Below are 13,225 nucleotides of genomic sequence, written 5' to 3'. Positions count from 1 at the left end.
AAAGACTGGAAGTTGCTCTTTGGGTACAGGTTCAAATATGTGAGGGTGTGGACTACAGAATTCAGTGGCTGCTGTTTTCTATACTTTTGAAAAGCTACATTTCAGCTGTGCAAGTCTAAACACACAGGCAAGGAACAGGCATTTATTAGCACAGTTCAAGGACCCATTGAGCCAGGCAGAAGCACTCAGGAGGGTGCGGGTGAAAGATGTCTTGACAGAGGAGGCAGAGCCTGGGAGCGTTTGGAGGGCCAGGCAGAGATGTCTGCTGGGCCATATTCAGCACTTGGGGGGCCTAAAGCTCCCCAGGCCTGGTGCAAGCGCTCAACACTGGACTTGACAATGGTGGGAGGAGATGTGCATATCTGGTTCGAGGCAAGTATTTCCAGTCAGTAATGTGGATAATATGAAAAGGGTAAGAATAGGGCTTATTACCATCAGGCAGTATATAAAACTTGTGAAATAAAGATAAATTCTTTCTGCATCTCTTTTGCCTCAGAGCAGCTTACAATAAAAAAAATCCCCACACACAAAATGGCAAATTTAAAATGCATCCAAAGTATTATTAGCTTAAAAGGGTTCAGAAATGGAGCTAATATAAGATATGCGAAAAGGCAGACAGGGAGACTTGACGCGCTCGCGCGTGCGCACAAACGCCGAGCGCAGACTTCCCTCCGCCCCGCTCCTTGCCTGACTCCTGGCTCCGCCCACACGGCGCGCCTCTTCTCTGTTTGGTTCGGAAAAGAGCACGAGGGGGAGGAGCGAGCGGAGAAGCGAAGCGGAGCTGCGTAAGGAGAAGTGGGTGAGATCCCGTGGGCCCCGTTCAAGGTGAGGCGCAGAAAGGGCGACTGCAAGGACGCGCGCGCGCGCGCGCTTGTGATTTCTGGCTTGGCAACGTCTTTGGCTGCGGCCGGTTTCTAGAGAGCTGCCTGCCCTCCGGAGGAGCCTAGCGGTGCCTGGCCTTGCACTTCCCTCCCGGTCCTGAACACCAGAATCCGCTCCAGGCAAAGGGGCGAATCTAGGTCTGACACCGCGTCTTGCTCTGACATCGATCGCGTTCACTTTATGTTTGCACCCAACAGTGACTTTGAGGGACCCGAGGCTTCCTCCTCTTCCCGCAAGCCTAATGGAACTTCACAAAGGAAACAGCCATGTTAATCCGTTACAGCAAAATAAGCAACACTATATATAAACTGGTTTATAATACATGCCAGCTAAGTGCACGGCAGTTTAAAGAGTGCGGGAGAGGACACCTCCTTGTCCCAGAACGCTTACAATCTTAAAAGTTCAATATAGGAGATCGACAGAAGGAGGAGAGGGAAGTGAAAACAGGGAAGCAACTTTCAGTTGCATTTGCTTCAGTTGCAGGCTGAATTTGAGTAGGGCAGGCAGCGCCGGATTTAGGTTTGATGAGGCCCTAAGCTTCTGAAGGTAATGGGGCCCTTATTATGTGTCCAGCCGTCCTTTGTCAACAACAAATTGTCGCTGTTTTGTGTTGAATATATGCTGTATGGTAATTTATGGACCTAATAGGTATCTAAAGCCATTTGCACATAACAAATAGCAGCCTACAACATACAAAACACTTGCTGTATGTAGGTTTTATGTTTTTTATCTTATGTTTTGGAAATGTACATCCAGGTTTTTTTTTTCCTTTATTTTTTTGTGGGGCGGGCCCCTAAGCTACAGCTTGTTGTAGCTTATATGTAAAATCCGGCAGGTAAGTGCAACCTCTGGCACTCCAGATATTGCTCCCAGCATCTATGGCCATTGCTCATGCTTGATGCTGGGCTGATAAGGGTTGTATAGAAACAAGAGGTTGTGCTTTCCTATGTTGTTTCTTAAGTGCTGTGTCCCTGAAGCCTATCCTACCCATGATCGTGATCTTTCAGTTCCTGAAGGAGTTCTCTTTCCCATGAATAGAGATAGCTGAAAATAAAATACCGGTAAATCGAGTTGAGTGCCTTTCAGAGGAAGTTGATCAAACTGGGTGTTTATTTTGCTTTTGCAATTCAGGTTCCTTCATGGCTGTTGTTTGCAGCCTTGTCCGGCATTTCCTGTTTAGACACCGCTGGTCCTTACCAAGGTTGCAGATCAGATGCCAGAGAAAAGCGTTGAATGTAGTGGACATGTGGGTCCTCCGGTCCAAACTTAAGAAAGAAGGAACAGGGCCATTGAACAGAGAAGTTCTCATCATGCCTTCCATCCGATGGAGCATCAGTCACTTGCCCAAGAGAGGTCTGCATGCTACCAGCTTCACCTCCAGGAAGTGATGCTCACCAGTGAGCGATATGGGGTGCAGAGGCTTCCCTTTGCCGTGTTTCCAGTACTGATGTGTCTTTCTTTGAAAACCTTATGCCTGGCTAGAGTCATTCCAGATTCAGATGAACTGAAACTCTTCAATGTGGACTGGCTGAAGTCTGTAAGAGGTACGTTATTTTGGCAAACTGCTTTAAAGTATTTTTCTACACCAGCCCAATTGGGTTGGACAACAAATTTCATGGCTGTGCTATCTGGGGCTGATGGGAGTTGTAGCCAAAACACCTGGCGAGCATCAGGTTGGGTAAAGCTGGGCTGTACTTACTGGAAGCCATTCTCCAGAGTTGAGGCAGGAGTATTTCACAGCATCACCTGGAGATTCTGGGGACTGAACCCTGGACCACGTGCTCTGCCACCGAGCTCCAGCCCTTCCCCTTAAGGCTATAAATCTGCAGTGTACGTTTTACTACAAGCACATGAAGTTTTAGCCATATTAATCAGCACAGGTATTTTTTTATTTGGGGGTTGGTAGGGGAAAGCAGTCGTGTGGGCGAGCTTCTATTCTAGTTTCAATGATTTCTCCATTCTATGCTATTCGATTACAGGCTGCAGTAAAATATTGTTGAAGCCACGGACAACAGCAGAAGTATCTGAGATTCTCAGGTAACATAAAAACTGTGTTTCCATGAACTCAATAAACAGCGTTAGAGAAGTCTGTATTTAGGAGACTGTGCCTTACTTCTGTCTTGCTCACCTATGTATTAAGATATGTGTATTATCTTGTTTTTCATCACTATGAGTCATATTCAGGAGTCATATGATGATATCTCAGAGTCCTTTCTTATGTGTCTCTCTCTAGTATCCACTCTGATAGACAGAGGCACATGAACACACAGTACTATCGTTATTAGGTCAGGACTCCTAAGACGGAGTCTATACCGTCACCTTCTTTCCTGCCTTCCCTTGTCTCTCTGTGAGTAGCAGCTAATCATATAGAGAGCCCATCACATTCGGAAGGTGGTCTGTTCTCCTGTCTAGCAGCTTTTACCATTAGGAAGTTTCTTCAGCTGTTAGGAGGAATCTGTTCCCTACAGTTTCCTCCCATCGACTTAGTCATGTCCTCTAACAAAGAGCAAATCTTAGCCTTTAGTGTATAGATAAACTGAAGAAAAATGGCCTTCAGAGATATGGTATTTCGGTTTTGTTTTTTATTACTAAATAAGTTAAATTGATGGTAGATGAGATGATTTCAAATAGAATATGGTTCCTAACGTGTATGTACTGTGAATCTAAAAGCAATAGAAGTTTTTTCTTAGTCTCTTTTCCTATGCACTTTTCTCCCTCTCCGCTTGTTTTTCCCCTCCTTGCTATCTGTATGGTGTTTAAGTGAAAACTCCATGAAATTAAACTAAGGGTGAGCTAGTTGCACACATCCCTGTGTTAAAGGGATGCATAGCATCTCAGGGCTCATCCACACAAGCAGGTAAATACAGCAGGTGTACAATCATGTGGCAAAAAGCGTGAACCGAGAGCACACGCAAGACAGCTTGCAGCCACTTCCAAGATCCTGGCCAGACTGCCCCCCCCCCATCACTGCTACCACCACAACTGCAAGCACATCACACTGGCTATCTTCGTGTGTACCAGTGTTTTTCAACTTTTTTGGGCAAAGGCACACTTGTTTCATGAAAAAAATCACGAGGCACACCACCATTAGAAAATGTTAAAAAATGTTAAAAAATTTAACTCTGTGTCTATATTGACTATATATAAAGTAATTTTTCAATTTTCCCACCGGCACACCAGGCAACATCTCGCGGCACACTAGTGTGCCGCGGAACACTGGTTGAAAAACACTGGTGTGTACCACTTAATTTAAACTTGTGTGGCACCTTCATATCCTTTAGGATTGGGATCTCAACCCACTATTTGAAGTCTTACTGCAATAATGGGATTAGTGTGCATTTTAAAACTACTGAGTAGTAGCAGCCAAGTTTACTCTTGAGTCAGTCTAGAACTTTGATCTTAAAAAAAAGACTTTTGGTTCACTAGGGTCGCCTTTTCAAAGGCGGCATAATATGCCCTTAGGAACAAGACCCCATGGGCAAAATGTGTTCCCTTTCAGGTACTGCCATGAGAGGAACTTGGCTGTGAACCTCAGGGGGGTAACACTGGCCTCGTTGGGGGCAGCGTCCTGTCTTTGATGAGATCATTCTCTCCACAGCTCTTATGAACCAGATCATCAGCTTTGACAACGTTTCTGGTAAATATATCTTCCCATGGCAGGGAAAATGGCTAACTATCTTCCTTTAAGATTGCCATTCTCCTAAATTAGGGAGTAGGGAGTGTATCATCTCTGGCCATTGGCTCTCCAAAAACATATGGAGGACCCACAGGTTCCTCAACCCTGTCTTAAGAGTTTCGCATAAGGGAGGACAAAATGGGAGGTTCTTGAACCCTGAATGGCAGAGCTGATTCCTCCTCTGCCAATAGCAATGGGATGTAAGCTCAAATAAAGGGGAGGCGAAGGTGGTTTTCTGTTCAGAAGTGTTGGGAGGTCATTGCACAAGCCAGAAATAACAGCTGGACAGCAAGAAGTGTAATTCTGGTTGTGTTTATGGCATTAAATGAAAGAATTGGACAATGATGCCAATATACAAACAAGAAAACCCACCTCTCAGATCCTTGATCCTGAGGCTGTTGGGGTGGGTGGGGGGGAGAATGTTACTTCGTTGCCAAGCCTCTGATCCCCCTCTGACGGACAGGAGATTTCTTTGGGTTTAAATTACGCCAACAAAAAAAGGAAGTTTGCATCCGTTTCTCAGAGCTGTAACTGGATACAGTGGTACCTCTGGTTGTGAACACTATCTGTTTTGGGGTGCCGTTTGCACCCCAAAATTCTGCAACCAGAGCATTGCTTTGCGCATGCGCGAAGCGCGCTTGAGCGCTTCTGCACATGCGCAGAATGCTTCTGTGTGTGTGCGTGCGCGGCGAAACCCGGAAGTAAACACTTCCTGGTTTGCTGCGTTCTTAACCTGAAAAAAACGCAACCTGAAGCGGCTGTAACCCAAGGTATGACTGTACTGATTTTTCAGGAATCCTTGTTTGCCAGGCTGGCTGCATTTTAGAAAACCTCAACCAGTACCTGGAACAGCTGGATTTCATCATGCCGCTTGACCTCGGAGCAAAGGGCAGTTGCCACATTGGAGGGAACGTAGCTACAATGCCGGTGGCTTGCGGCTCCTGCGCTACGGCTCTCTCCGAGGGACAGTCCTAGGACTAGAAGTGGTAAGATGAAACTTTGAAAGCTGCTTCCCATATTTTATCTTCTTCTTGACCATCGGAGGGATGAACTAGAGGCCCACAATGCCCTAGCTGGTGGCCCATCAGCCCCTTGACCTGATATGGCACTGACACAGACATGGGTGGGAAGTCCAGGACATCAGCAGATCTTCATCCTCATCATGCTGCTGAGCTGGGTGGGGAGGTTTTCAACCTCTCTGCCTACCCAGCACCACTATCAGGTACAGATCACTCCTCCTCCTCACTCACCAGGTGATTGTTCTCATGAGCAGTTGCGAAGGGAGAAATTGTATCTCTATCCTGTGCATGAACCTGCCTGCCTGCCTGCCTGCATATCTTCCCCAATGTGGATATCATGTGTATATGCACACACTGGTGTATATGTGTGCGCATGCTATGGTGGTGTGTATGCTAGCTGTGGGTGGCCATGCCCACTTCATAGCCCCACTGGGACATGGTCCACTGGAGATGTGGGAAGGTGGTGACTTGGCCCTTGGACCCCAAAAGGTTAGCCACCCCCATCATTCACCCCGGACACTGAGGTCCAGTCCAAAGGCCTTCTGGCGGTTCCCTCACTATGAGAAGTGAGGTTACAGAGAACCAGGCAGAGGGCCTTATCGGTAGTGCCGCCTGCCCTGTAGAACGCCATCCCATCAGGTAAACAACTATCTGACTTTTAGAAGACATCTGAAGCCAGCCCTGTTTAGAGAAGTTTTTAATGTTTGATGTTTTAATCGTGTTTTTAATATTTTGTTGGGAGCTGCTGGAGTGGCTGGAGAAACCCAGCCAGATGGGTGGGGTATAAATAATAATAATAATAATAATAATAATATATAATAATAATAATTTCACTCCCACTTCAGATGCGCATCCTGTTAATTACTGAATTGTAATCTCTTCATCTCATTTCAGATCCAACTCTGCCCTTAGGAATTGTCTTTTTTAAAAAGTTCCCTCCTGAAATATTCTGTGTGATGGCAACTAATTAATTTAATTGAAAATGTTATGTTTAATCTTATTGTAGCCTTTTTAAAAAAACAAAACAAAACAAAACACACACCCTCTCAAATATATCAAGGAATTATCTAAGGATGTCCTCTTCCAGGTGCTGGCTGATGGCTCTGTTTTGAACTGCTTGGCATCTTTGCGGAAGGACAATACTGGCTATGACTTGAAGCAGTTGTTCATTGGGTCTGAGGGGACCTTGGGCGTCATTACGGCAGTTTCCATTCTATGCCCACGAAAACCCAAGGCCGTGAATTTGGCATTTCTTGGTAAGAGCCATTCTCCTCTCTATTTTCAGAAGTGTTATTTGTAACTACTAGTGGTATTTTAGCAGACTAGACTTGGACACAACTCCACTTATGGTGAAACTGTTACAGCCCTCGAAGACAAATTGGTTATATTTATATTTTGTTTCCACTGAATATGGTGACTGACTTGTTAGGAAAGGTTGGGATAAGAACAGAGAAAGCACAACCGGCAGGGTAAGAGCAGAAAATGCAGTTAACGTAACCAGCAGATCACTTTTCACATATGTCTGGAAGAGTTCTGGGCTGAGCTTCAAATCAGGGTGTGTGATGGTCATACAGGCAGCAGGGTGAATTGCTTGCCTGGCCCAAAGGTTGCAGATATTGCCTGCTGCCCATATAGCCTGGTGGACATGCTGGGGAGGAGTCAGTGGTCGTGGGCATGTTGGCACCAATGTCATGGGGAAATGTAATCATGTGGTCCTGGAAGCAAAATTTAGATGGCTAGGTTGTTGTTGTTCAGTCGTTCAGTTGTGTCCGACTCTTCGTGACCCCATGGACCAGAGCACGCCAGGCACTCCTGTCTTCCACTGCTTCCCGCAGTTTGGCCAAATTCATGTTAGTAGCTTCGAGACACTGTCCAACCACCTCATCCTCTGTTGTCCCCTTCTCCTTGTGCCCTCCATCTTTCCCAACATCAGGGTCTTTTCTAGGGAGTCTTCTCTTCTCATGAGGTGGCCAAAGTACTGGAGCCTCAACTTCAGGATCTGTCCTTCTAGTGAGCACTCAGGGCTGATTTCTTTAAGAATGGATAGGTTTGATCTTCTTGCAGTCCATGGGACTCTCAAGAGTCTCCTCCAGCACCATAATTCAAAAGCATCAATTCTTCGGTAGGATGCCTGATTCAGCAGGCTCGTCATACTTTCTTAATAATTCACTGAGCCAAGGAACTGTAAATAAGTTATAGCCAAATCGTAACCTGGTCTACTCAGAAATTATTCCTATTACATTCAATGGGTCTTATTCAGGTAAGTGGGGTTAGGATTGCAGCCTTAAGCTATTTTATGGGTGTCATTCCTAAAGCTGCTGTTAATGTTGTTTTGCAGCATGGAAGCCTCCATCCTGAAGAATGGGGGAAGGGGAGAGTTCTGTGTTTAGCAAATAAGTTGTCCTTTTCATCTTTTACAGTTTTGCACACATGTGGCACCTTTCTAGAAGGCTTTTTGATGTGAATAGGTGTGCTGTCATGTTTCCCCCTAGTAGGTTGTTTTTTTTTAAAGGAAACTCTCTTTTTAATTATTTTATGTTTTCCTTTGTGTAAAGGTTGTCCAAGTTTCTCTCAGGTCCTGAAAACTTTCACTCTCTGCAAAGGCATGCTGGGAGAAATCCTGTCTGCCTATGAGTTCATGGACAACGAGTGCATGAAGCTGGTTGAGCAACACCTCAAATTAACCAACCCAATCTCAGGTACCAGCTAGCCATATGCAAAATTCACAGGAGGGATTCCTTCACTGATTCTGTTGGGGGTGGGGGAATAGGATCAAATGGTTGATTTGAAATTTACAGCTTCCCTAAGTGCTTTCTGTGACAGTAGATGTAACTACTCAGGGCTATGCTTAGCCCAGGTTGCAAAAAGAAGGGAATTGACAATATTAAATGGCTTGCTGCTACTCAGTTGCCCACTGTAATCTTGAATGAATTTCTTGCTCACATTCACGCTACATCATGGATTTTGTAGTCTTAAAAACTGCACAGGACCTATGCACACATATTATACCTGATGTTGCCTTGCATCAATATTTTCATTGTTTTGTTAAACTTCTTATTCAATGTTTACACATTGTTAACAAGCATTACACACATGCATAATGTTATCTGTATGCACCTTTCCATAGTTAAAACCATGCTCAAGGCGGCTTAAAATACATAATTACAAACATAACAAAAGTAGTTAGAAACAATAAATAAGACATCAAAAAGTACACAACCAAATTGAATCCATTTCCATATAAATCATAATATATAAAATAAAGATACCAAAAATTAATATCAATAACAGCAAGAACCCCCACCCTGGCCAATACCCCCAGCCTATGCATTTTTTTATACCATATGTAATTGGCGTTCTCTACCATTTTCACAAATTTACAGAGCCATCTAAGGAAGGTGTGGGCAGGAGAATCTGGAACCAAATGTTTAAACCAAATTCCACTTTTTCTGAATTTTGGCAACTAGTCTAGTAAAATCAGGATATAGGCCAGGAAACTGTGTCATGTGAGGCAGTCCGCAGATTCAGTTTTCTTTGGGGATTCTTTTAGGTTAGTAATACTAGAGAAACAGATTTTTGATTAAAAAATAAGATGGCTGCTAATGTGACTTCAGGAAAAGGCCTTTTCCCTCCTCTTCTTTGGTTGAACCGTTTTGGGCAGGTTGGCAGGATCCACTGAAAGATCCAAAATTTCAGAGAAACACCATTTTCTTAAATTCTGCATGGTGCAGCAGGAGTCACTCCACTGAATATAGTGTGATTCTTAGCTGTTGCAGCTGATAGTGACCATCTGCTTTCTGATTCTGCTTTTACAACTCCAGAAAGTCCTTTCTATGTGCTAATTGAGACTTCAGGCTCCAATTCTGCCCATGATGAGGAAAAGCTGAGCCACTTCCTGGAACATGTCATGGCCTCTGGTTTGGTAGTAGAGGGGACTCTGGCTTCAGAAGATAAAAAAATAAAGGTAATTTCCCATTTCTCCCTAACTGTGCTTGGGTTGGGGCTCTGATTTGAATCTGAAACTGCGTACCAATGGATGTGCAGCTATTGGTGTATTTGGCATACACCAGCGATCCCAAATTGCTAGGCATTCATCAAATAGTCAACATTGTCTAATTAATTAATGTTTTACTTTTACTAAATTTATGTCCCTCCCTTCTTCTCAAAGGATCCCAGGAAAGCAAACATCAAGAGACAAAATAATACAAATATATTTAAAACAATTCCAAGGCAGGTGCAGACTGGGAAAGATTCCAGCTTAAAAGCTTGAAAGAGGAAGGTGTTCAGTAGGCATCGAAAAGGCAGTAGAACCGGCACTGCCTAATGTTAAAGGGGAGGGGATTCCAAAGAGTAGCTGCCACAAGACGCAATACCATGTTCTTATTTTGTTCAGAATGGACTTCCTGATAAGATGTTACCTGCAGGAGTGCGGTGATCAGTCGGGTATATAAGAGGTGAAATGATCATTCAGGTCTCCAGGTCCCAAGCTCTGTATGACTCGATACACCAGAACCAGCACCTTGAACTTAACCTGGTAGCTAATTGGCAGTCTAATCCCCTTGCAAAACAAATCAGGACAAATGCTGAAACACGTCCTTTGAGACTTGTGTGTGTTTGGTCCAACTGGAATGCTGCAAAGGAAGACTTAAGCTGCTGTGGAATCGCTCATTGGAATGACAAAATAATGTCAGCCCAGCACTAAATAAGCTTTTGGTGATTTGTTGAACCTAGCCTAAGCTCATTATTCTTTGAAGATTAATTGGTTCTTTTAACATAAACACCCAAGTATCCGAGATGACTTAGCCAGCAGTGTTCAGATAGCAGCTCACTTTTGTAAAGCCATCCATGTGGAATGAAAACGAAAGCATTTCGTTTCCATTGAAGTCACCACTTGGGTCCATTGCAGGCGCTTTGGGCCTTGCGGGAACGGATCACAGAGGCCTTGACTTGTGACGGATCCGTTTACAAATATGATATTTCGCTGCCTGTGGAGAAACTCTATGATCTGGTGACGGACATGCGGACACGGCTGGGCGGAAATGCCAAGAACGTGGTTGGCTATGGCCACCTAGGTAAGCTGCAACGTGCTTGGAAACAAATGGCCTTTACTGATTTGGATTTAGGGTTCTTATAGCAAAGTGCTGTATAAGGAAGTCCTTGGTTCAGCTCTCACCTGCTCTAGGGGGTTGGACTAGATGACTCTTGGGGTCCCTTCCAACTGTACAGTTCTAGGATTCTATGAGCTGCTGGATGGTTTTCGGCCAGCTTCTGTCTCTCAGCCTCAGCCAAAAGTAAAAGAGTGATGGAATAACTTCACCAAAAGAAAATGAAAGTTCCGCTTGCTATCTGAAAGGAGCTTGCCGATGATAAAGAGTAGAGGGGGTTTTGTTTTGTTTTTACCATGGTACCTGACTTACAGAATGGCCTCCCCAGGCTAGTTCAGTTGGTGCCAACTGTGATGTCATTACGACAACTGGGAAATACATTTTTATTCCTCATGGGCATTCCAGCACATGGTGTGAGCTAGTTTTTATCTGCTCTGCCGATCTTTCACTGCTGTTTATGGTTTGTTCTGCATCTTGCTTTCAACTGTGGTTTTTACCTAATTTTTGTTTTATTCTTTTTTATTGCACTGGTAGCTTACTGGAGAGTGGCCTCTAGAAATCCCTTGGACCATGAATACCCAATGTGTTGCCCTCCAGACAGAGCCGTCTCATTCATTGGGGCTGGTGGCGCGGCGCACCAGGGCGCAATGGCCTGGAGGGCGCCTCCGCCCTCCAGCCCCGCTGGCAGCGCCTGCCGGCAGCGCCCTCTGACTCCCGGCAAGGGAGCTGGCCGGCCACGCCATGCCCTCTGGCTGCCCAGCAGAGCACAGGAGCTCTGCGCGCCCTTCCAGCGCTTCCGGGACGGGAGGCGAGGGCAGCCGGCTCGCGCTCCTGCGCGCAGCCGGATGGCGCGGCGCAGCCGGCCAGCTCGCGCTCCGCGCGCAGCCGGCCGCCCGCCCGATGCAGCGCGAGCTGCCCAGCCACGCCGCGCCGTCCGGCTGCGCGCGGAGCGCAAATTGCCCGGCTGCGCGCGGGAGCGCGAGCCGGCCACCCTCGCCTCCCATCCCGGAAGCGCTGGAAGGGCGCGCAGAGCCCCGCGCCGCTCCAGCGCCACGCCCCTCATCCCCCGCTCGCCCACCCCCCTCCCAAGGGGCGGCAAGCGCGGGAGGGAGGCGGCGGAGAGGCGGCATGGCGGGGGCGCCAGAGGGATAGCCGCGCCAGGGCGGCAGATCCCCTTGAGACGGCTCTGCCTCCAGACGCTATTAGACTACAACTCCCAACGTGGTCAGTGGGATAATGGGAATTGTATTCCAGCAACATCTAGAGGGCGCCACATTGTCTACCTTGCTTTTAGACAAATAATATTAATGAATAATCTTCATTATATTTTAAAATAACCCTTGTTTCTAGAATAAAGAGAGGAATTATGGGGAGCCACTGCATGCCCAGTAATTGAATATGTTTTCTGCTTTCTCTTTTGAAACCCACCGATTCGTGGACTTCGCTTTGGCAGGAGATGGAAACTTGCACCTGAACATCACAGCAGATTCCTACAGTCATTCCCTGCTGGAGGCTATTGAGCCATTTGTGTATGAGTGGACTTCCCAGTACCGTGGGAGCATCAGCGCAGAGCACGGTCTGGGCTTCAAGAAGAAGCATTATATCCACTACAGTAAGCCCCGGGAAGCAGTCCTTCTCATGCAGCAGTTCAAGGCCATGTTGGACCCCAAAGGGATTCTAAACCCTTACAAGACATTGCCGGATAAGGCTGCATGATGGTGACTATGAAGAAACGGATCAGGAGACCTTTGCGTGGAGGTTGTCTAGCACAGGGGCTGTAAACAAATTGTGAAACTGCAACGTGAAATGGAGGTTTGCTCCCCACCCAACAAAATAAATGGTAAAGGGGTTGAATTGTCCTCCCAGTATTATCTATCTACCAAGCCCTGAATTATCCGAGAAGCAGAGAAGACAACATTTGTTTTCTAAGGCTCTTTCTTTCAAAGCTTCCAGTTGCTCCCCATTTTTAGGGCTTTGTTCTTATCTGAATACAACATGTAGGAGTGGAACTTGGGATAAGAGAACAATTTGCAGGAGGAAATTCGTGGGATAGCTTCTCTTGCCTTCTTGTTGCAGCTGCATACATTCAAAACACAAATCGACAGCTGCAGGATTGGCAAGGACCTTGAAGAAGATAAGAGGGTATTCTGTGCTTTGAACCAAGTGTGGGAACTAAACATTTTACTTTTCTTCATGGAAAAATAAAACCTGTAATGAAAACATTTCTCGACGTTTCAAAGCAGCCCTTCTTTATAGGTTCCCCATTCTTACTCTACAAAAACTTAAGTCGAATATTGGAAACGTGTGGCCCTCGCATCACCCATCATTACTGACCATTGGCCATGTTTGCCTGGGGTTGATGGGAGTTGGGAATCCAAAACATCCAGAGGGAGCACTGGGTTGGAAAAGGCTGCTCAAGTTGCCTTCCTCAACCTTTCAGAGGTTTCAGACTGCAACTCTCATCAACTCCACCTAACACCCATTCAGTGTTCTGTGACTGCTGAACATGTGACCAGTCTTCATTGGGCTATTTGGTGGAGATA

At 45.9% G+C, this 13,225-nt stretch overlaps 1 protein-coding gene across 1 annotated transcript; it reads left to right on the top strand.

Annotated features, from left to right (window-relative positions):
- The first annotated feature begins 769 nt into the window (after positions 1 to 769).
- On the top strand, positions 770 to 12,906 carry D2HGDH (D-2-hydroxyglutarate dehydrogenase). Its single transcript, XM_033150174.1, is given in 16 exon segments — positions 770 to 825; positions 2,014 to 2,244; positions 2,247 to 2,312; positions 2,315 to 2,361; positions 2,363 to 2,426; positions 2,862 to 2,919; positions 4,382 to 4,407; positions 4,410 to 4,445; positions 4,448 to 4,519; positions 5,352 to 5,474; positions 5,477 to 5,544; positions 6,665 to 6,833; positions 8,133 to 8,276; positions 9,399 to 9,541; positions 10,484 to 10,649; positions 12,136 to 12,906. Coding segments are annotated over 15 exon segments (1,668 nt in total). The 5' UTR covers positions 770 to 825; positions 2,014 to 2,021; the 3' UTR covers positions 12,399 to 12,906.
- The last annotated feature ends 319 nt before the right edge of the window (positions 12,907 to 13,225 follow it).

The sequence above is a fragment of the Lacerta agilis genome, chromosome 5 (genome assembly GCF_009819535.1).
Source record: "Lacerta agilis isolate rLacAgi1 chromosome 5, rLacAgi1.pri, whole genome shotgun sequence".
NCBI classification, from domain to species: Eukaryota; Metazoa; Chordata; class Lepidosauria; order Squamata; family Lacertidae; genus Lacerta; species Lacerta agilis.
Note: the sequence above shows the minus strand (reverse complement) of the source record. Positions and strands in the feature narration are given on the sequence as shown.